The sequence below is a fragment of the Lepidochelys kempii genome, chromosome 8 (assembly GCF_965140285.1).
Source record: "Lepidochelys kempii isolate rLepKem1 chromosome 8, rLepKem1.hap1, whole genome shotgun sequence".
Lineage (NCBI taxonomy): Eukaryota > Metazoa > Chordata > Testudines > Cheloniidae > Lepidochelys > Lepidochelys kempii.
The window spans coordinates 3,456,795-3,479,811 of NC_136387.1; the positions used below are offsets into that span (position 1 = coordinate 3,456,795).

Sequence of the window (23,017 nt, forward strand, 5' to 3'; positions counted from 1 at the left end):
TAGTCCAGTGGTTTTCAACATTTTTTTATTTGTGGACCCCTAAAAATTTTCAGATGGAGGTGCAGACCCCTTTGGAACTCTTAGAGAAACTCTATGGACCCCCATGAGTCTGCAGACCACAGGTTGAAAACCATTGTTCTATGGTAACGAAAACCTTTCACAGACCCCTTAGACATGCTGTGCGGCACTCCAGGAGTCTGCGGACCACAGGTTGAAAATCGCTGGTGTGGTCAATGGAAGACTCAGTCTTCAATTCTCCATTTCTTTTCGCATCTTAGCTGAAAGCATATTTATTCCCCCTTAAGTTCTCCCTTTGCTATTCTATATCACTGCCATGGTGTTAGTTTACCTCTACATACATGTTGAGATCGTTTCTGTGAAAGACTCTGCAAAAGAAAGCAATTGTATGGATATCGGCAGACTTACCTGGAAAGGATATTTATAGTTACAGGGAATTGTGATGTCACTTTTCACAATTTCAACACATTTGATCCTGGACAGTTCAATGGAGCCCTTCAAAGTTCTTTTTTTCTGAGAGAAAGAAAAATATTTGGTTCAGGATTCCGATTTTGCTAATTAAGATTAATTGAGTAATTAGGCAAAGGCTGAGTGTGAAGTCCAAGGCAGGTTGGTCATTTACTTGAAAGGAGTAAGATCAGAACCTTTTGTTTGAAAAGTGCATAGAAAAAGCAAAGGGCTGAACACAGCAGGTAGTTCATTACAGAGCCAGTCAAACTTTTTTCGCTGAAACATTTTTTCAGAAAAAAATGGCTTTTTGACCAACCTAAAATATGTTAAAGAAAATTTTAATTGTGCTGGAAATTTTCTAATTTTACACTGAAAAATCAAAACTGGAAACATTTTCAGTAAAAATTTTGGATTTCAGTTCAGCTCTGGGAAGAAACTTTAGAGGTTTGGTTTTCAAAAACTGAACATATTTACCAAAAATGGAATATTTTACTGAAATTGGTTTTCAAAAATAAACATTTTTCCATTTGGGTTTTCAGTTTTTGTTTCAAAAACAAACACAATTTTTTTACAAGAAATCTTGTTTTTCAAAATTTCCTTACAAAACTACTTTTTCTGACCAGCTCTAGCGTACTATTGTTCACCAGAAAACACTAGATAGATAAATAGGCTTGGAATGGGGAAGACAAAGGAATCCCCAAGAAAATGTTTGCTCAAACTCCTAAAAGCAAAATAACTGCATTTCAACAGCTCTGTTCATTTCTTTTCCCCTAATCACCACTCAGCATTCATGATCAAGTTGTCTGCAGCTTCACAAGTGAGACTGATTAGAAAAACATCAGTGTTCAGTAGACAGGACCTAATCAGATGCCTGTTATCGAGTGCATTCTTCTGAAGGATTCACTACAAAAATACTTGCTCCCCGGAAGCAAAACTCGTTTCCTGTTTTGATTCTTCTTCAGCCGGGATTAAATGTTGTAGCTGTCTTCCAGCACAGATCTGTGACTACAAAAGCCTGCAGTGCTTCAAGAACACCATGGTGCAGAGGACTTTTGCTTTTCTAAAGCAACCTGTAGCTTGGATCAACGTGCTGACAAATGGGCTTTGGAGACTATTTTGTGTCTTTTGTTACACTGCTACCTTTCAGCTGCCTACTGTGTATAATATCAGTGAAGCAGATAATGCAGCTGATCACAAAGGGTGAGGTTCATCGGGTGCACAAGGCCCCACTCTGGCCCCACTGCTCAGGAGTAAATTTCAGCCATGTATTCATAGTCATGAAGAATGAGAAGAGAAGCCTGGTACCGCTCTCCCTGGCTTTGCTGAGACGTTTGTCACGGCCAGCAGAGCTAATATAAACGCTGCTTACAATGTAACTCAGCCTATGGTGACACTAGCAGGCTTTTGCTGGTCTAGTTCTGTGGGTCAGGAGTGTGAAAAGCTGTGGCCCCTGACTGACAGAGCTGTGCCTGCAAAAGCCTCTAGCCTAGGTGCAGTTATGCTGACAAAACTGCCCTTTTGCCGATAGTGTGTTTCGCTCACAGGGGTGGGGGCGCTGGGCTGAGCTATACCAGCAAAAGGGCAGAGAGTTGCTATTTTGATATATTCCCAAAGGGAGCACTTTGCCAACATTACTAAACCAGCCAAGCCTTCCATTGTAGAGACAGCCTCACGCAGGACACAAATAACTCTAAACTTCACATGGGCTCACTTCACCCCACTTCTCTCGCCTGCCGCCTCTTTCCTTTCATTCTCCCCTATTTATTCCTCTGCCTCCGTCTCCCCTCCACAGCAGCAGCTCTCTCTTTCATTCGTGCTTCCCCTGGAACCATATCCCCCTCCCAGGAGCCACGACATTGCTTATAGCTTGTAAAAACCTTCCATTTTGTTTTAGCCCATAGCTGACACTAAATCCTCCCTCACCTTATTACGTTGACATCTCAGGCCATAACCACAAGTCTTTGGGAGCCAGTGTTTTCTGGTCATGTTCTCTGCCTTTTATTTCTAAAAGGAACAGCAAATTGATTTTTGATACCTTTCCTAGCTGAGGGGAATAGGGAGAGTTGAAATCTTTGTGTCAAGCTGTGTCACTGTCCTATAGTCCTCATCACCTGTCATCTGCATTTCAATTACATAACTGTTTCAACAACTAAGTGTCCGGAGATTCCTCAAACAGACCGGGATTTGACTGGCAAAGACAATGACAGCCCTCCAGCAGCATAAACCACTGGAACGACTGCTCACAAACCATGCATGATTGGTCAACGGGGCTGGAAGCTAAACCCAGCCCTGACTTTGTGATGCCCGATTGCACACTAATCTCACAAAAGCAACGGTGCCATTTTGCAAAGAAAAATAAAAAGCCTCTTTAAAGTGGTCTCCAAAAACCTCAGCGTTTCCTTCCAAAAAAGAGCCAGCCAACTGAAGTAAAACATGTCCATAGCTTTCTGTTTGCTATTCTCAGCCTGCCTATGTTATAATTAAATACATGGGAAGCATCTTTCTTGGTCGTCAGTTCCTTTTACTTATTTTAGCTGGTTTGTCCTAAATACTTCAGTGTCTATTGCATGCTCTCCAACATGTGTACTCAATACTTATCCAGGGACAATAGTACACTGCTGCCACATACCTAGGTGTTGCAAATGAACACGTACAGCTTTACTGATTTTATTTAATTATTGGCTGAAGGGTGTTCATGAAAGTCAGGGACTAACAGCACTGAAAAGGATCAAGCACAGCAAAAAGCTTCCATGCACCACGCTCCTAATCTGCATTATTCCAGCTACTCTCAGATCCCCCATCTCCACTGATTTCACAGGATTCTGTGGTTGTTGCCAGGGCAAGTCGGAGTTTGTTGAGTTCTAGCTCGCTCTTTGGGGTTTCAAGCTATGGCCCCAATCCAGCAAAGCACTTAAGCATGTGCTTAACTTTAAACCTGTGTTTGTCTGTCATAGGGTGACTGGCCCCTTTAAGAGAGAGCTGGGTCCAATGCAACTGTGACCGGTCACCTGTCTCCCAATGGGGCTTAAGAGAGGATATCTAGGCCATAGAGAGGGCTAGGAAGGGCCGGTGAAAGCTAAGAAGGAAAGAAGAGGCATTCAGGAGCAGCTGGTGAGAGCTATGGGGAGTGAGCTCCAGGAGACAGCGCACTCCCGATGATGAGAGATGGTACAGAGAGTTTAAAGTTGTTGGTGCGGACTGGCCAGTTGAGGAACCCTGCTGAGCTCCAGGAGGGCTCATGAGGAGGCCCCTGGGCAAAGGGGAGGAACTGACTTGGTCAGGGGAAGCTGAGCCTGGAAACAAGAGGGCTGATGCTGGAGACAAGATCCCAGGAGCAGAAACCGGATCCCTCTGCCCACCTCTTTGAGGATCATCCCTCACACAATCTCAAGTAAGTGGTGATAGAACCAGGACTCACAGGCAAGGGTGCCTGGAGAGTGGAATACTGTGGCGAGCTCTCTTTAAGAGCCCTGACTTGGTGGCTGTGGTAGCAAGTCATTGGTAACTCGCAGGTGGATGGCCTGGAGAGTGGAGCCCTAGAACAAAGGCAAAGAAACTGTGAACAGAGTGGAAACAGGCTCTCGGGTGGGGAGCCTGGAAATGATCTCCCTGGAGTGGGCACAGATAACTGCCATGACTGTCCCTGTTGTGCTTTGGGGTTTTGAGACAAGTTTTATCCTGAAAGTTCTGCGGCTTACTGAATGTGTACATGAATTAACTCTGCCCAGAGGTGGCTCTTTGAGTTGGACACTGAGAGACTTTATTCCTTTCTAAGGGGGAATGAAGGGGAAACTGAGGCAGCTGTCCAGTTTGCTAGTGGGGAGCGCTTTAAGGTGGAGGCCTCCCTGCTACAAAGTCCCACTGGAGTCAAGAACATGAAGCGGGTGCTTGAAGTTCAGTGCTTTGCTGAACCGGGGCCTGTGTCACTTCAGCGACACAAGAGTCCAGAAAGAGTGGTGAGAAAGTTTTGTAATGAAACCAAAGCCAAGCATCTCTCAGCTCCATTTGGGGTTTTGTAGAGAGTGCAACATTTGCTTATGTGAAGGAAAGTGTCACTGAGTCTTTCAGTAGATCTCAAAGGGGTGAACCCTCCCTGCTGGGCTTAGCCTGAATGGGCAAAATAGGGTCTTGCAGCATTGGTGGGGGCCAGAATATTCCTCTTGGCACTGTTCCTGTCCTGCTACCAGCCCACCCCTGTTCCTGTCCTGCTTCCAGCACCCCCTACTTTGGGACTGAGAGGGATGAATGCAAGGCGTGAAGCTCCCTTGCCCAGGCTCCTCAGAGCCTGCTCCCTCATGCACCAGTTATGCTGTATCTAGGGCCCTGTGGTACTGGGCTGGAGGGGCAGGATTCACCTCCACAGCAGCAGAGGTTGACTTGGTTTGGTGGTTCCACTTCCATCAGAAAATCAGCCCTCCCACAGGGATCCTTTGCCGCTAGTCACTTTCTGAGAGGAAAGGCCAGGGGGCTTTTAGCTCTGCATGTCTGTCAGCTAAAGAGGCTGGCCAGCTAATTAGCTCCCTCTGCCCACCTGACCGGATCCCTCTGCCCACCTCTTTGAGGATCATCCCTCACACAATCTCAAGTAAGTGGTGATAGAACCAGAAAACCTTCTTGGTGCTGTCGGATGATGGGCCCTTTAAGTTCTCACGGAGGCTAAGTAAACCCATACTGAAGTGTTGTTAGGAATCCTTGACCTTTAGGGTATGTCTACACTGCAATAAAAAAAACCTGGCACCCAGTCTCAGAAAGTCCGGGTCAGCTACTCAGGCTCTTGGGGTTCAGGTTACAGGGCTAACAACAAGAGTGTAGATCAGGGCACGCATGCCTAAGGCAGCACACGAGCTGATTTTCAGTGGCACTCACACTGCCCGGGTCCTGGCCACCGGTCCAGGGGCTCCGCTGCTGGCCTGGGGTACCAGCCACCAGCCCCCTGCCAGCTGGGGTTCTGTCCGCTGGCCCCACTCAGCCCACTGCCGGCCTGGGATCCTGGCCACCAGCCCGGGGCTCTGCAGCTGCCCCCAGCTGTGGCCCACTCACCCCAGCCTGGGGCAGTGAGGGGTGCAGACAGGGGCGAGAGGGGGCACAGCTCAGCACCCCCACCTTAAAAATTGTTCCAGCACCACTGTACTGGGATATTTTTAAGTCCTGATTTTAAGTCCTGATTAAGTCACTCTCACGCCACGTGGAACAGCGCGCTGCATTGGACATTGAGATTAGAATGTACGTGCAAGAACTGAAATCAGAATTTTCTGACAGATTTCAAGATTTCCAGCAATTTGGCCCAATGCTTTCTTTTCTAATTAAAAGTTCAACGAAAAGCAACTTGGATTTGTCTGTATTTCAGTGGATGGGTGTTGAAGATTTCGAAATGCAGCTCATTCAGTTAAAGCTCGGAATTGTGGGCATCAAAGTTTGGAGATCTGCAGAGTGCACGTGAAGCTGCCGAGAGAGATCATGGGGCCTCTATTCTGACCTGCTGGACGTCCCTGCCAGTGAAATTTAACTGTTTGAAGAAAATTGCGCTTGTAATGCTTTCAGCATTTGGATCCAGTACCTGTGTTGAACAGGTATTTTCACACATGAAATCTGTTCTCTGTCCCTCTCGGAGCTGGTTAACAACTGATCACTCAGAAGCCTGTGTGCAGCTTAAAGTATCCAAATACATGCCAGACATTGGAAAACTCAGCAAGGAAAAGCAAAGGCAAGGATCACACTAAACTGATAAGATCTGCATTTTAATTTAATTTTAAATGAAGCTTCTTAAACATTTTAAAAACCTTATTTACTTTCCATACAACAATAGTTTAGTTCTATTTTATAGACTTATAGAAAGAGACCTTCTAAAAACATTAAAATGTATGACTGGCACACGAAAATTAGAGTGAATAAATGAAGACTCGGCACACCACTTCTGAAAGGTTGCCGACCCCTGGTGTAGACGTTTAGGCTAGGGCTGGAGCCTGGGCTCTGGGACCCACCCACCTCGTGGTGTCTCAGATCCTGGGCTTCAGCCCAAGACCAAATGTTGACACTGAAATTTTATAGCCCTGCAGCTTGAGTCCCAAGAACCCAAGTCAGCTGACCCACGCTAGCTGCGGCCGTGCTGAGGGTCTTTCATTGCAGTGTAGACATATCCTTAGAGTCTGGCCAAAGATCAAGCTAAGCAGCAGCAGCAACCCTGAGGAAGGGATTCCCATACCTGCTGCCGAAGAATGGAAGTGGCTGGGTTGCCTTTTCTCTAGAAGATGCCTGTGGGCTGGGAGAAGAAGGCCTCCTGGACAGCCTCCCCAAAAGAGGCAATGGGGTGGAGTAGTCCAGTGAGATACCCTGTGAAGACCCAGGTTAAGGTAAAGGGCCACAGAAATTGGAGATTGGGTGGGGACAGTGATAGAGGGGAAAAGACCCGAAGATGACAAGGGGAGGTGGGGCAAAGTCTGCATGGACACGTTGCAAGTCGTGTAGACAAATAACGTTCAGGTGGGAGCTCAGAGCCCGCGGGGATGCAGAGGGGGTGCTTGAGGCTGTTCCATGAAGCTCACCTGGTTCAAATGATTCTATCAGAACCGTTGCCTTGAGCTTTTTCTTCCGGCAAGCAGAAGCTGAGGGTGGAGGGTTTGAAAACCATATGAACTGGACACCCCCATAAGATTCACCTTGGTGAACGGAAACTAGTGGGTTCACCCAGCCCCACACAATTCATCTGCATAGCTTGCAATGCTGAGGACCCAGCAGTCCTCACTGGTTCCCAAAGAGGTGCCCAGTCAGAGCAACCCAGCCCACCAGCATCCCTGGTCCCAGAACTGTGCAGAAGGTGCACTAGGACCCTGACAGGACCTCCCTTCCGCACAGCCATGTGGCCTTTGGGAAAGAAACTGCAGGCAGGAGCCAGCCAGAGACGGATGCTGCTGAAGCAGTTTAAGCAGGGACCACCAGACGCTGATCATATTTCCTGAAGCTCTGACTGGACTTTCTCTGCCGTAGGCTGGTTGGCAGTTTGCTCTAGACCCCTCCTGCCCCGTCTCCCTCTGTCCCCTTGCCCTGCTTCCTTCCCTCACCTTTTCTGTTAACTAACCCCCCCCCACAACTAAACCCCAGCCCCCCACAATAAAAACCAGGGCACTAACATGCTGTTTGCCGCCATTACACTGATCGCTTGGCTTGTATGTTACATTCCTTCTCCCTGTCCTTGGCTGTGTCTGTTTAGACTGTACATTCTTTGGGGGAAGGAGTGCCTGCTGTTCTGTTTGTACAGCATCTAACACAGTGGGGTCCCAATCTTGGCTGGGCACTTGAGGCACTACTGTGAGCACACGATTAATTGATTGATTGATTAAGGGGAATGTTAATTTACTGCTGCCTGTAGATAAAGATACAGAAATTACTTCTCAACGCTGACTTCCAAAACGTTTCCCTTGCATAAAGCTCTTAACTCCCCTTTCCCGCAACTGTCACTATCTATATTTAGGTTTCAGAGTGGTAGCCGTGTTAGTCGGTATCAGCAAAAACAACAAGGAGTCCTTGTGGCACCTTAGAGACTATCAAATGTATTTGGGCATAAGCTTTTGTGGGCTAAAACCCACTTCATCAGATGCATGGAGTGGAAAATACAGTGGGGAGGTATAAATACACAGCATATGAAAAGATGGGAGTTGCCTTACCAAGGTGGGGGTCAGTGCTAACAAGCCAATCCAATTAAGGTGGAAGTGGGCTATTCTCAACATTTGACAAGAAGGGGTAGAAATCACTTTTGTAGTGCTAATGAGGTAAATGTAATCAAGGTGGCCCATTTCAAACAGTTGACAAGAAGGTGTGAGTATCAGCAGGGGGAAATTAGTTTTTGTAGTGACCCATCCACTCCCAGTCTTTATTCAGACCTAATTTGATGGTCTCCAGTTTTCAGATTAATTCCAGTACTGCAGTTTCTTGTTGGGAGTTTGTTTTTGAATTTTTTTTTGTTGAAGAATTGCCACTTTTAAGTCTGTTATTGAGTGTCCAGGGAGACTGAAGTGTCCTACTTTTGAATGTTATAATTTTTGATGTCAGATTTGTGTCCATTTTTTCTTTTGCATAGAGACTGTCCAGTTTGGCCAATGTATGTGGCAGAGGGACATTGCTGGCACATGATGGCATATATCACATTGGTAGATAAATTTAGTTAAAGATATGAAGCTGATTCTGGGTTCACATGACCAGGAAAGACACTGCATGAAAGTCAATCATACTTAATTAACCATTCTGATGAGGAAGTGATTGGGATTCTCCACTAAGATCAATCCAGGCTGGGGAATGCCAAGACACTGTCCCAGCCCACGCCTGCCATGTCACCTCTCCTTCCTTATCCCAGTCAGCTGCTCTGGCTGTTCTTAGCATGCAGCAGCAGCAGAAGCTAGAGTCTCCCACATTGTGGGTTCCTAGTGGTGAGATCAAAACAATTTGTTCTTTCTGTGAGGCAGCATGAGCTATTGTGAGACAAGAAAAAGAAATAAACATGTGACACCTGTATGCAGCTAGCAGAGACTGTGCATGAAATACATTTTAGAGCAGCAATTAACGTATAGTAGAATATTAAGAATAGCAGCAGGCCACAACACTCAGCATCCACTGCAGACGTGTTTAGATTCCCTCACACCTCTGAAGTGTGTTGTAATTGGAGGTGCCGTTGTCTTTTGATTTACATCTAGCTCTCTTATTAATGGTCATGTTAATTACACGTCTGACTCAAAGAGAGGGCAGAGCTCGCTGTGTAGTCCCCTGTTGATCCAATTTATTACTAATACTTAACCTCTCCACATTACACGTAATATACAGCTTTACATGTTGCCCTTTCTGTGTTAGCTGGGCTGTACAAATATTAAGCAGGGAATCAGTTCTCTGACTGGTTGGAATGAACTTATCCAGTATATCTAGAGTGTTGGTTGAACGTCACTGAACTAACTAAGGAGTGCTATATGCTCCGGTCCATGGGAGCATTGCCATGGACTGCAATACGGCCGGGACTTCACCCATAATGTGTTAGTGGTAAATTGCAATTCTACTCCAAGGGAATTTTTAAAAATGGAATTGTGGGCTTCCATGTTCATTGCTTCTCAGTGGTGTCCCTGTCCAATGTGGTCAGTTTTCAGGCAAAAGAGTGCATTTTCTAACTGTCGATGCTGTAAGCTCAACCTAACAGTCAAGCTGGGCTCTTTCCTTCAAATGCATCGTCCCTTGAAAGCAAGGCTCTTCAGGCCAAAGTATAGCTGTATAATTCTTGTTACACCTGCGTGACCCCATTGTGTAAACGAATGGAACATGGTAAACAACTCTGTCCTTGATACACAAGAAGGAACAGAAGTCACCTCTTTCTCTCCTAGCTCAGTTGGCTCTACAGGGCTAACAGGAGCAAAAAGCAGAAAACAATTTTTTTTGTCAGCAAAGTAAGCAGATGTGACTCTAAATGCACACAGGGAGCGGTAAGAAGGTGACGTTTTTACATAGTCACTTCTCCGGGCACAACCACACTTTAAATTATTCTTGATCCATGTGCATCAAGGTTACCCAGTCACAACAGTACAACGGTATGTGTTGTTCCTGGGAGCATGCTTGGAAAACAGTAAGCAAAGGCTGAAATTAAAAATCAATGTGTCTACAGATATATTTGTACCAGTTTTGAAAACGCTTGATAAGTGATTTGAAATAGAGCTGCCTTTCTCTCTGAACTCACAGAGGGAAGACAGGAACCCAAACTCACCTCTGGAAACGATACAGAAATATATATTGTTCACATCCCTTGTTCTTATTGCTCTGTCTATAACAGTATATGCACAGGCTTAATCCCAAAAGAAATAGTTAGTGACGTTCTATGACCATGGTAAATATTTATAAGATATAGTGTAGATATTACAATGATGTAGAGACAGATAATGTATATGCAAAGCTTTCAAGATATTAGCCACTAATGAAGTGCTAAGCATTATTCCTAAGTAGGTAGGTCAATAGATTTAATAATTTTATTTGAGATAATGTTGAAATAAGGAACGGTACAGAGTTCAAGCATAGGAGTTTCTGGTCGTCAGGGGATAAGGTACAGATTATCGAGGGGTGCAAAATGCGATTTAGGAGCTGGTGGAGCAAGGATCACATAATAATCTGCAAATTCCCCGACTGGGGGAAAAGTTTAACCGGTCAGAGTACAGACATCGAGATATGGGGTAAGTTATCCACACAACAGCTACGTTCGGTATGCTGGGTATAGTGAGTGAATACGGGGGTGGGGATGGGTCTACCCTCATATGGTGGGGTTTAATGTTCAGCGGGTTTACGGTTCCAGTTCATACGGTCCGATGGGGAAGGCCTCTCAGTCTCTTTCCCACAGTGTGTGCACAGTGTCGTACCGGCTCACTCCTCCTGGTACTGTCGGTGGCCGGTGATGTGCTCGATATAGATGTCCCTGGACCATCGGATGGTGTCCGAGACCATGAGGCGCCGCATGAGTCGTGCGTAGCGTCTACCGATCCCGCAGGTCCGCAGCACACGCTCGTTGCAGGGGTCCCAAGCGCCCAGGGCTCCGACAATCAGGGCGTCCAGCTGCACCTCGTAGCCCTTCGCTCTCAGGGTGTCGGCCAGAGGGGCGTATTTTTCCAGTTTCCGAGCTCGAGCTTCTCGGAAGGCCGGGGTCCTGTTCTCGAAAGGGACCGTAATGTCGACGAGGATGATCTTTTTCTGGGTTTCGTTGGTGACGACCACGTCGGGTCGTAGCGGGCTGTCGGTACCGGAGATGGCGCAGTTCACGGCGACCTCCCCCAGGCTAGGTGAGATGGCTTTCACCAGGCGGTTCTGGATGGCGTTGTGGCGCAGCTGCCAGGCTCTGGAGTGGGGCTTGCAGCTGCACAGGACGTGGGGCAGGGTCTCGTTGGAGTAGCCGCACTTCCTGCAACGCTTGTCTCGGTTCCCGTGGCGGACGGCTCCGTTGAGCGGGACGCAGTTGAGCCGGGCGCGGTGGATGAACCGCCAGTCGGCGAAGCGGGTGAAGCCGCCCCCGGCGAGGAAGTGGTTGCTGGCGTCCCACTTGCTGGTCAGTTCGAAGGCTTTTCCCTGGTCCGGCTTGCGCTTCAGGGCTTCTACGTACAGCGAGTGGGTGGCTGCCTTCAGGGTCCTTTCCAGCAGGCCCCTGGCGCTCGGGGTGACGATGGTGTTGCCCTCGGACCCGATCTGTGGCACCAGGACACCCAGCTCCTGGCGCTCCTCACACCACTCCCAGCGGCAGCCGATGCGTTTCCCCAGGCGGCGCGTGGCGTTGCGGGCGCGGGACCACAGCGAAGCGATGTCGCCCCCATCTCGGCCGAATTCGCCGTCCAGGGAACCGCTCAGGAAGCTGGCGGTGTCTTGGCTGGACGGGGCTCTACCGATCCGCTTTTGCGTTACGTCGTGGAGGGCTTTCGCTGCGATGCTCTTTACCGTGGCGTCGGGGCACGTCAGCAGGCGGAAGGCGTGGGTGATCACTGCGATGTCACCCAGGTCACCCATGCGGGGGACATTGGCACCGCCATGCCTGTGGGTGATATAGACCAGCTCGTTGCTGGCTCTCTGGGGAAGGAATAACCACTTCTTCACCAGCTGCCGGATGACCTTGTCCGCCTTGTTGAGGGGTACCTTTGCCACGGCGGAGCCCCTCAGGACGAACGAGATAGTACATGCTAATGGGTCTATTTGTTCTTTAAAACCAGATTAATGTTGAACAAGAGCAGAGGTCTTTCAGCTCATTTTAAATAACTTTACTGAGACCTGATCTAAATTATTACATTGTTATTTTAGGATGAAATGCTTAAGCCTTCAAAAAGAGTGTCGGACCTGATGCAGTAGAGCACTTAAACATGTGCCTATCATTATGCACATGAGCAGTCCCACTGACGTCTATGAAACTGCACACATGCTTTCAAAGATAAGCGTATGCGTTAGTGCTTTGATGGACTGGGACTCAATGCATCTTCTCCTTTCAGTGAGGATTTTGAACACGAAAAGCAAATGTCTAATGCTCACCCGAGGACTTTTTAAAGTTGTCTGAAGAAAAAACTATAATACTTACTTAATGCTTCAGAAATCCCCTCCCAAAACTAAAAGATGGTGCGAAAGGGGAAGTAACCAGGGATAAACAGGATGGGAGATAGACAGAAGGGAAAGATGAGTGATCTCGTAGGTTAAAGAAGATTTAGAAATGAGTGACACCGAAGAGCTGAACTGGTGAACTGCAAAATAGAGCACAAAACTGGATTATAAATGAAAGGGTATGGAGTGGGGACCCCAGAGAGCAAGAGGGGAACAAAAGAAGGAATTGCGGCACTCTGAGTCAGAATTCCTCCATGGAGATTGTCCTGGGGCATTGCAATGCAGGTCACTCCATACACAGGCCACAGAGGAACAATTGAATTTAGCCTTCAGGATATTAGTTAAGGGAGGTTTCAGAGTAACAGCCGTGTTAGTCTGTATTTGCAAAAAGAAAAGGAGTACTTGTGGCACCTTAGAGACTAACCAATTTATTTGAGCATGAGCTTTCGTGAGCTACAGCTCACTTCATCGGATGCATACTGTGGAAACTGCAGAAGACATTATATACACAGAGACCATGAAACAATACCTCCTCCCACCCCACTCTCCGGCTGGTAATAGCAGGAGATTGTTTCATGGTCTCTGTGTATATAATGTCTTCTGCAGTTTCCACGGTATGCATCCGATGAAGTGAGCTGTAGCTCACGAAAGCTCATGCTCAGATAAATTGGTTAGTCTCTAAGGTGCCACAAGTCCTCCTTTTCTTTTTTAGTTAAGGGAGTATCCCATACAGGCATGTCATTTTAGCCAAGGACAGAAGCAAACAAATGCCCCTCATGAGCAAACTCAGGCACAATATTTCAATGTTCTTTTCAGTTACCCGTAGTTCTTTCTGCAAGTCAAGTGACAAAATAAAATCCACAAATAATGCCATTACAGAGGGGCCCAAGCCACCACGCTCAGACCTGGATTTCTCAGTGCTAAAGGGTGGTCAGATCTGGGGCTTTGGTTCCAGTTCCTCTCCTATTAAAATCAGCATCAGGAGACCAGTGAAGTAGTGCCAGCAAAAGGCAGTTGGGACCTGAGTTCTAAGAGACACTCTGGTCAGGTAAAGGAGCAGCTCTGGCTAGCCAGCTGCCTTGGGAACAACGGCAAACTCTGCACTGCTGGAAGGAAAGAGTCACCAAGTCCTTTGAGGATGGAGTGAGGAAAATGGTGAAAAGGCCCCAGTTCAGCAAGGAACTTAACCATGCAGCTAACTTCATGCATGTGAAGAGTCCCTCTGATGCCAGTCCAGGCCATGAAAGGGATCCAGAGGGAAAGGAAGAACAACAGAAAAAAAGCACAATGTTGCCCTAAGCATGCCTGGCGAACAGCATGTTTGTTAATTACTGGAATGTTTTTGTCCTGCAGGCATCACACGCTTTGGGCCTGATCCAATTGCCATTATACTCAATGGAAAGACTTCAGTGGGAGCTGGCCTGAGCAAATTCTGCTTAAAAATTGATGGTACAATGTGGCCTCTGTTTTTCACACTGCTGCTTAGATTGACCTTCTCCGTCAGTAACCATGTCAGAAATGTAACACTACAGCGGAGAAGGACACTGTAAATAATAACTAAAAACCGCCGTGACTTCAATGACAACAATTCTGTTAATACATGTTATCACTGAGAGTTTTTGATGAAATTTATATCCTTGAATATTCCATGTATGTGGTTACTTTCCATCTAGTAGCACTGATACACGCAGGGATTTCGTGATATTATTATTAGGGAATTAAGCAGTGCTGAAAGCTGGACTGATGTCGCTGACAGATGATATTTGCCCAGGATTAAATATTTTGCCTCGTATTGCAAACAAGATTTTTTTATGAGGCATGTAGGGATTGTTTTATCAGATCTGATCAATGATCTGTCTAGTTTAGTATCCTAATTCTGACAGTGGCCAGTACCAAATGCGTCAGAGGAAGGTGAAAGACATATCACTGATGTTACTGAGATTTTACAGGAGACTCTGAGTTATTGTGCTAATGCTTTGATTCGCATGATACATTTAGCTTCTTAATACTCATATATGGTTGTTTATCTGACACATGAAAAGATGGTAACATGGACAGTGTGGGCCAGTGCTGAGACATAGATATCTGTCCTAGGAAACATTCCAAATAGCAGAACTTTCAATAGGTTTGTTATTGGGCGTTCGACAGTTCTACTTACGTTGGAATCAATCATCTTAGCTGCTAGTTTGTCCTCTGCTTTCCTGCTTGAGCGACGGCATCCTTCATTTTTGCTTTCCTGTTCTGTTTTGTATTCTGATGTGCGTGGGACTTGGGGGTATTCTGTACACGGAGTGCTTCAAACCGTGCACTGCGTGGCTGACCATCCCTTGGCACCAGATCTCCTCCGTTTGTGTAAGCGGCAGGGCTGGGGATACGGGCCTGGGCAATTGGGGCAGAAAAGGGGAGGGTTGCCTCTGCTCCTCCATCTCCAGTCCCCACAGAGTATTGGAAGCCCCTCTTCAGGTGCTCTGGGCTCTGCAGCTGTGGAGCAGGGTGGCAGGGGACTAGCTGCCCTTTGCTCGGTTGTCCCTCCAGGAATCTGCAGAGAATTGCTTTAGGGCACCCCACCGTGAAACGCCCGCCCCCCCGGGAGTGGAGGGAACAGGAGCTCTCCATTAGGAAAGACACACACATGCTGCTTCCTGAGCTCCGTGAAGACACTGAATCAGGGTAGCCTCCTCTATCGGAATTGAAATGTTTCATCTGAATGCAGATTAGAAAACGCTCATGGGAATAATAATAAATAACAATCATAGCAAGATTGAGTTGCAGCAGCAGCTTCAGGCCCCAACAGGATCAGAGCCCTATTGTGCTATGTGCCGTATGATATATGTTTCACTGAGCTCACCTCTATAAACAAGACCTTTGTGCAATTTTCCTTCCAATGTTAAATGTCATCTCTCAGGGGACAACGAAGACTTTAATCAAAACAAATTCCTTCCAAAAATCTTCCACTGTTGCGAAGTTACTTGCTGAAATTTTCACTGAGGATGAATGTGGTCGGCTTGCCGGCAGGCATCCCCATTACAGAAAAGGTGGGTTTACTTAGTTTAAATCCTGTGCGCCAGACCCTTGGCCGGCACAAACCAGCCCAGCTCCACTGAAGTTATATAAATCAGGAGGAAGTCAACAGAGCTATGCTGATTTACACCAGATCTGAGCCTGCAACTCTAAGCACTTAGCAAACAATGGGCTGATTCACCACTGCGTTACTCCAGCTTTGCAATGGTCTCAATCGGATTTGGAGTTACACAGGCCTAAAACAGGACTAATGCAGCAGCGAATCAGGCCCATAACCTTCCTTGCAAAGGTATGTTGGCTTTTTGACGTTGAAAGTAATCTATCCAATGCAAAGGCAGGCTTTATACCATAGAAACAGCCTCCTTCCCTTTTCTTGTGCTTTTGTTTCTAATATAAGGGTGTTTTGTCCATAGCTATTTCATAAAATAACCATTCATCTTCACGTTTTTGCATGGGCCAGATCATGCCCTCTTCTTAAAAACTGATGACCTGGTATGGATTCATGTTACCATCTAATGCCTGATAAAACATTGTTCAGTTCCTCTTACTGATGTCTACATTATCTCTGATCACGTCCATGGCAAATACAAACTGTTATGAAAATACAAGTTTCTGTAAATATATGGAGATTTGTTGACTGGGAATAGGTGGTAGAATAGGAGATTGTGGAATCTCCTGTCATTGCAGGTTTTTAAGAACAGGTTAGACAAACATCTGTCAAGAATGGTCTAGTTATTATGTAGTCCTGCCTTGAGTGCAGGGCAGTGGACTAGATGGCATCTTGAGGTCCTTTTCAATCCTATGATTCTAGGATGAAATTCAATAAGAACAAATGCAAAGTACTCCACTTAGGAAGGAACAATCAGTTTCACACATACAAAATGGGAAATGCCTGCCTAGGAAGGAGTACTGCAGAAAGGGATTTGGGGGTCATAGTAAGTTAACAGTGTAACGCTGTTGCAAAAAAACCGAACATCATTCTGGGATGTATTAGCAGGAGTATTGTAAGCAAAGCGCAAGAAGTAATTCTTCTGCTTGACTTCATGCTTATAAGGCCTCAACTGGAGTATTTGTCGAGTCCTGGGCACCACATTTCAGAAAAGAGGTGGAGAAATTGGAGAAAGTTCAGAGAAGAGCAACAAAAATGATGAAAGGTCTAGAAAACATGAGCTATGAGGGAAGATGGAAAAAAATAGGTTTGTTTAGTTTGGAAAAGAGAAGACTGAGAGGGAATGTGATGATAACAGTTTTCAAGTACATAAAAGGTTGTTATAAGGAGGGAGAACAATTGTTCTTCTTAACCTCAGGGGATAGGACAAGAAGCAGTGGGCTTAAATTGCAGCAAGGGCAGTTTTAGGTTGGACATTAGGAAAAACTTCCTATCTGTCCGGGTAGTTAAGCCCTGGAATAAATTGCCCAGGGAGGTTGTGGAATCTCCATCAATGGAGGTTTTTAAGAACAGGTTAGACAAACACCCGACAGGGATGGTCTAGATAAGTGCAGGGGACTGGACGAGATGACCTCCCAAGGTCCCTTCCAGTCCTACGATTGTACCAGCAAGGTATCAGCAAATGAGGCAGAGATCCAGACTCTTCCATGAGTGCTTGCCACATGGATATTGTTTGCCAGGACATCCCTGGGAGACAGTGCTAGTGTCCCCATTTGTACATCTGGGAAACTGAGGCACAGAGCGACTCATCCGAGGTCACACAGGGAGTCTGTGGCAGAGCAGGGGCTTAAGTCCATGTCTACTAGGTTCCAGGCTTTTGCCCTAACTACTGCACCATCCTTCTGCTCTATCTGCCTCTAGACTGGGGTTGCTGGAACAATTGGTATAGTGGGAGCATGAAAGCCGTTAAACCAAACTGTAAACCCTGTGTATAATGGTAATCACTTCAAGCCGGGGGGTGCAGCAGTACTCCCAGCACAAATAGGTCCAGCACCTATGCTCTAGACAGGTGCCTAATCTGCTTAGGTGCTTTCGAAAATCCCACTGTAGTCCGTGTCTACAAGCCCCTAAATACCTTTGAAAATTTGACCATAAGGGAACATGTCTCAAGGGATTCACTTTTTTGCTTCCCTCTCAATAATGCAAACCTAGGGCCCAGCCATGCAAACATTTGCTCACATGAGTAACTTTAACCATGGGTGTAGTCTCATCAGACTTGTTAGGAATAAAGTTACTTACATGGGTTTTCACGATTGGTCCCTAACGCGAGTAACCTAACTCACGGAAGTTGTTACAATGCACGCAATAGGACTACTCCCATCTGTACAGCTACTGACATGCATAAGTAGCTGTAGGATCGGTCCTTAGCAACAAAAAATTTTGCCTTTAGAAGCGATTTGCGTACTATAATAAGAGAACTTGTGATGGACTTCATGCATCTATTATCAGGGCTCTGCTTTATGCTAAGACAGCTGTGCATTGTGCACTGTATAATGAATTTCAGAAAACACAGCTTCTTATTGTTGCTAGTTATTTTGGGATTCATTCTCTGACTGATATATATAAATAGCTTCCATTAGCATTGATGGCAATTGCGCACTCAGAGCAAGGGGAGAATAGACCTTTCTGTCTCTGGAATGTTGTCTTATAATAGAAAAAGCCATTACAATTATTTTAAAAATTTGCCTTTATGGTGACTGTAACATTGGATACTGCTGACAGACTTCTCCCTGAATATTTCCTCGATGTAGTTACTTTCATCCCTTTAACTGTCACAGGTTTGCTCAATGTCCTTTTATACTTGTGAGCATTGTAATACATAAAAAGGGCTTGATACTGCTCGGGGCTGGTTACTGTGGTCTCAGCTCAGCAAAACATTTAAGGGCATGCTTAACATTAAGTGTATGCAGTCCCATTGAAATCTGTGGGACTACTTATGCACTTAAAGTTAAACATGTGCTTAAGTGCTTTGCTTGAGGTTAAGCATGTGCTTATTCCTGGCAGGATTGGGGCCAGGGTGCACAGTACCTTGTAGTGTTGAGCCCAAAGAGAGGAATAAACACAGTCAATCTTTGTACCACGCTTGTAGATATGTTCTAGAAAAATCTCTGTTCATATTCATTGCCAAAAGATTACGATGAACATCTGAAGAGACCCTCACATTGAGGCATGTATTCATTGATTTCAGAAGTTTGGTAAAGCACTATATCAGGCAGGTATTTTAATCTAAATTGGCCCACCGCCTGTGAAAAGAATTGGTGGTGTCAGTCCAGTCCTTGGAAGACTGAGCAGAGAAGCGAAGACTGAAAGGGTGTGTAGCACTGGCTTCGGCCCTAGAGTTAGTCTCCCCAGAAAGGAGACCATGGGGCAATGCTGAAGCCTCTACAGGATTACCTGCTCTGTTGTAGACACGCAGAGGATTTCAATCTTCAGAGTTATTAGTCCTTACCTGCACTAATTTCTTGTCCATTTTGCACCAGGGGGGTTTATTAACAGAATGGACCTGATATGATGGTTTACATTGGCATGAAACCAATGTAACACAGTGGAGTATCAGGCCCTATATTTATCGATATGTACATATACATATATATGAATAGCCATGTGCATATTGTATATACATGCCTCCAGCAGAGAAACCTAGTGATAGACAGTGGGCCAGCTCCTCAGCTGGTCTAACTCAGCATGGCTCCACTGACTTCAGAGGATAGTATTATTGACTTAAATGGAACTATGTCAAGTTACACTAAAGCTCGGGTTCAGTATATTTAAACTTGAGGTAGGTAAGCACCTCAGGTCTTCACGCCAAATATGCTGTAATTATCTTGGTATACTCAGATTTTTGTAAACGGACATATTTTTGAAAATTTTGCTTCAAAATGTTTATTGTAAGGGACCCTATATGTGGTCCCATTTTTGCCTCATCAAAGTTTTGGATGCTAGGGGGTAAAATTTTCAAAAGTACTTAAGTTACTATGCTTTTGTCCTACTGAAAGTCAATGGGTCTGATTTTCAAAGGCATTTAGGTGTCTAAAGATGCAGATAGATGCCTAATGGAATTTTCAAAAGTGTCAAACCAGGTTAGGTGCCTATTAATGGAAGTTAGGCACCTAACTAACTTAGGCATGTAGGGGGATTTTGAAAAACACCTATCTGCATCTTTAGGCAACTAAATGCTTTTGAAAAATCAGACCCAGAGAGACTGGTGCTCCTAAATCACTTAGGCACATGTGAAAATTGTATCTGTCTCACCATGCTCAGTAGTTGTAATAGCATCCTAACTCTTCAAATGACAACATTTGGACCACAGCACAGATGGTCTCAGTCAAACTGAAATATATATCTTAGACAGCAATAATGGTTTTTATAATTTAAATATTGTATTTTTAAAAACACATGCCTAATATGTTGCCTTAATGTATTCTTACAAATTCAAAAGAAATATGGCCGTGCAAACTGGAGAGAAACGACACTCATAGGCAGCAATAAATGTTAACCCTTAATGTAAAGAAACATATTGGGATCCATGTTTGATAACCCCGGCAAACAAACTGCGTAAGCTTACAAATAGCAGATGAAGGAGCCCATCGTATACCCCGGTAGGTACTAAAGAAGAAGGGGTGGGATTTTTGCTTTGATAAAAGCACTCATAAAGGTTACTAATGCACATTAGCTTCTAATTCTTTTCATAGGTATATTTAACAAATCAGGTCTAAACAGACATAGGGAAGCGTGCTGAGTTTGAGCGTATCTGATCCCTTCTTAAAACCTACTCCCGAAAACAACAGAACCTGTTAGAACCTGACAGTGGGAGTTTTGGTTAACAAGCATTGGAAGGGTCACCTCATAGAGAATCAACCTTTTGCTGTAAACGAATAGCCAGTGGAAAAAATGTTTTTGTCTTATTTTCCAAATGAAATTGAAATGTATAGCGGGAATCACTTTCATTCGACTTTATAACTTTGATCAGAATATGCTATCCACCAACAGCAGTATCCATCTGGATTGCCCAGTATAGCATCTGTTAGACATCATGTATGATGGCAGTTAAGTCAGATTGCTGTAAATTTCTTTGATAAAACCAGGTTTGATCCTCCATTCCTTCTACACACCAAACCCCCACTGACCCATGTGGAAGCTTTGGGGAGGCAAGGAATGCAGTGCTGGGCCCTCAGCTAATAGCTAGTTTGAGTAGACATTGCTGTAACGGGACCAGAAGTACTGGGTTAATGGGATTTAACAACATATACAGTTTCCCCCTTCCTTTCAATACTCTTACTCAGAAGCAGTCTAAAATGCGAGAGAAAATGGCTCACGTACCCCATGGCGATGCTCAAAGTAAGCCAGCTTGGATTTGGTTAAAACAAAGAAGCGCACTTTAAAGTTGGAGGGAGAGGTCCTTCTCTTCTGCTGGGATTTTTTGATCAGCTGCTCTTCCAGAAGAACACAATTATTCATTGTTCGGCAGGGCACGGTTCTCTTCCAGGACCCAGGTCACCGGTCCCAGACCAGCACACCCAGCACAAGTCCAGGAAAGAGTAACAAGAAGGAAGGTAGTTGATTTTTTTTCACACACACACGAAAAAAAAGAGTTTGAAAGGCAGCGTAGGTGCTTGGGGTCTTATCTTTCCATCTGTCATCTAGGCAGTGCTGTAAAGCTTCCTTTCTGTCAAAGCCACAACCACATCCTCTCCAAAGTCATCAAGTGAGCAGCACATGCTGAAAGATACTCTAAGGTGAATGTTGTGGAAAAAATAAATATTTGATGGGCACGCTTGACAAATGTGATGTTTAAGGATCGGGAATTAATAAAAAAATGGGGCGTGATTAGATACCTAGTCTACTCGGCCCCCACTTAGTAAAGACAGTGATACCTGCTTAGGGTATAATGGGACATAATGAAACAGCATCTTCTCTGTGCCCTTGGGAGGATTTCACACATTCACGCTCCTGATCCGGATGGATGGCACTGTCTGTGTTATCTACGGCCACAGCCGTCCAGTCCATAGGACCGACTGGAGCAACCACTCCGGTCCCCGCGCTCTGGGGATGCCCAGCGCTTCGGGATGCGGGGCCCAGGGGTGGCCTGGGCGGTTAATGGGGGCGGGGGGTTGGAGCCAGCGGCAGCAGCAAGAGACCCGGCCCCGCCCCACCGGCTCCCGGTGTTGCTCAGGGGGGAGGCAGAAGCCTGAAAGAGGCGGGCGGGGGCGTGGCGGGGGTGGGAAGAGGCAGGGCAGGGGTTTGGGGGAAAGGGTGGAGTGGGGGCGGGGTCTGGGGGCAGGGGCGGGGTTTTTCCCGCCCCACAGGGACGGCCCTGCCTACAGCATGTCTGTTACCTCATGCACTGTACTTGTTGCCACACCTTAGAAGCATTTCAAAGACATTCTGTAGGTAACTACAAAGCCTCTGGCATGTGAGCAGAAGGGACTTGCAGATCCCAGCAATTATACCATGCGGTATAAATGAAGTTCCACTCATTCTATAATTTGGGCTGCTGTAAAAATGAAGTTTGTTTGTACCTTTCAAATAGTGTCATGGATGATTATTAATAATAATAACATCGAGAGCTTCTGTAGTGCTTTTTATCAGTAGATCGCAAAGCGCTTTGGGGGAAACTGAGGCACAGGGCGTTGAAATGACTTAACCACTTACCGATTGCTGAATGTTCCAGAGGCAGCCTGGTGGAAGGCAGTTAATCTCCTGCTGAATGTTCCAAGAAAGTTTAGGCAGAATATACATGCTGCATACTCTAGGTGCAATCAAGGCCCATGTAATCTGCAGCAAGGTAGACCAAAATACTGAACCAAGAGCTGCTTGTTTCTGCAGCATTCCACTGTGGCTGGACTGGAAAATCTGTAGCAGTTTCAGGTGAATTAAAAAACAAAAGGGGGGGGTTATTACATTAATAAGAAAGTGACTAATACAATCAGTACAGCATTCATTGTTTTATTTGATATTAATTGCAATTAATTTTATTCTGCCCCTGAAGTTTACTTTGACTCTGAATTAGGACTGTGGGATAAGCACTTTGCTGGGTGTTTGTGATCATTATTCCACAGTAGATCATTTTAGCAATGCTGACTTTTTAAATGGCACCCCTAGATTCCAGAGCTAATGCCAAATGGAGCTGAATGGGGACAGTTCATAGCTCTCTTTGACCTATTCTTTTAGGCTGCCTGCAAACTCCAGAGGTAATTCTATTTAATTTATTCACAGAATCATCACTGATGTAAAGGGAAATTCCATGTCAGGAGATGAAAACAGAAATCAAGGGCCAAAATTTTCAGCTTGATCTGCAAAGTAGTGCATCTCACATACATGCACACATGCTTTATAGGTTCAAATACCTGCATGAGTGTTACAGAGTTGTAACACTTGTGCAAAGACAAGGGTTCAAACTATGTACTTATTTTGGTGTTTGTGCCTGCAGAGTTTATGCACATATATGGGTGCACATAATTTATCATACACACATGTGAAGTGTACAGTCTG

At 45.5% G+C, this 23,017-nt stretch overlaps 1 protein-coding gene across 1 annotated transcript in view; it reads right to left on the bottom strand.

The window, feature by feature from the left end:
• Nucleotides 1-21,062, bottom strand: part of ITK (IL2 inducible T cell kinase) — a 45,541-nt gene extending 24,479 nt beyond the window's left edge. Inside the window, exons 1-2 of the mRNA XM_073355224.2 lie at nucleotides 20,846-21,062; nucleotides 427-531 (exon numbers count right to left, since the gene is read on the bottom strand). Coding sequence (XP_073211325.1) covers nucleotides 427-531; nucleotides 20,846-20,983 — 243 coding nt within the window. The 5' untranslated portion in view covers nucleotides 20,984-21,062. The remainder of the gene's footprint in view (nucleotides 1-426; nucleotides 532-20,845) is intronic.
• Nucleotides 21,063-23,017: the final 1,955 nt, after the last annotated feature.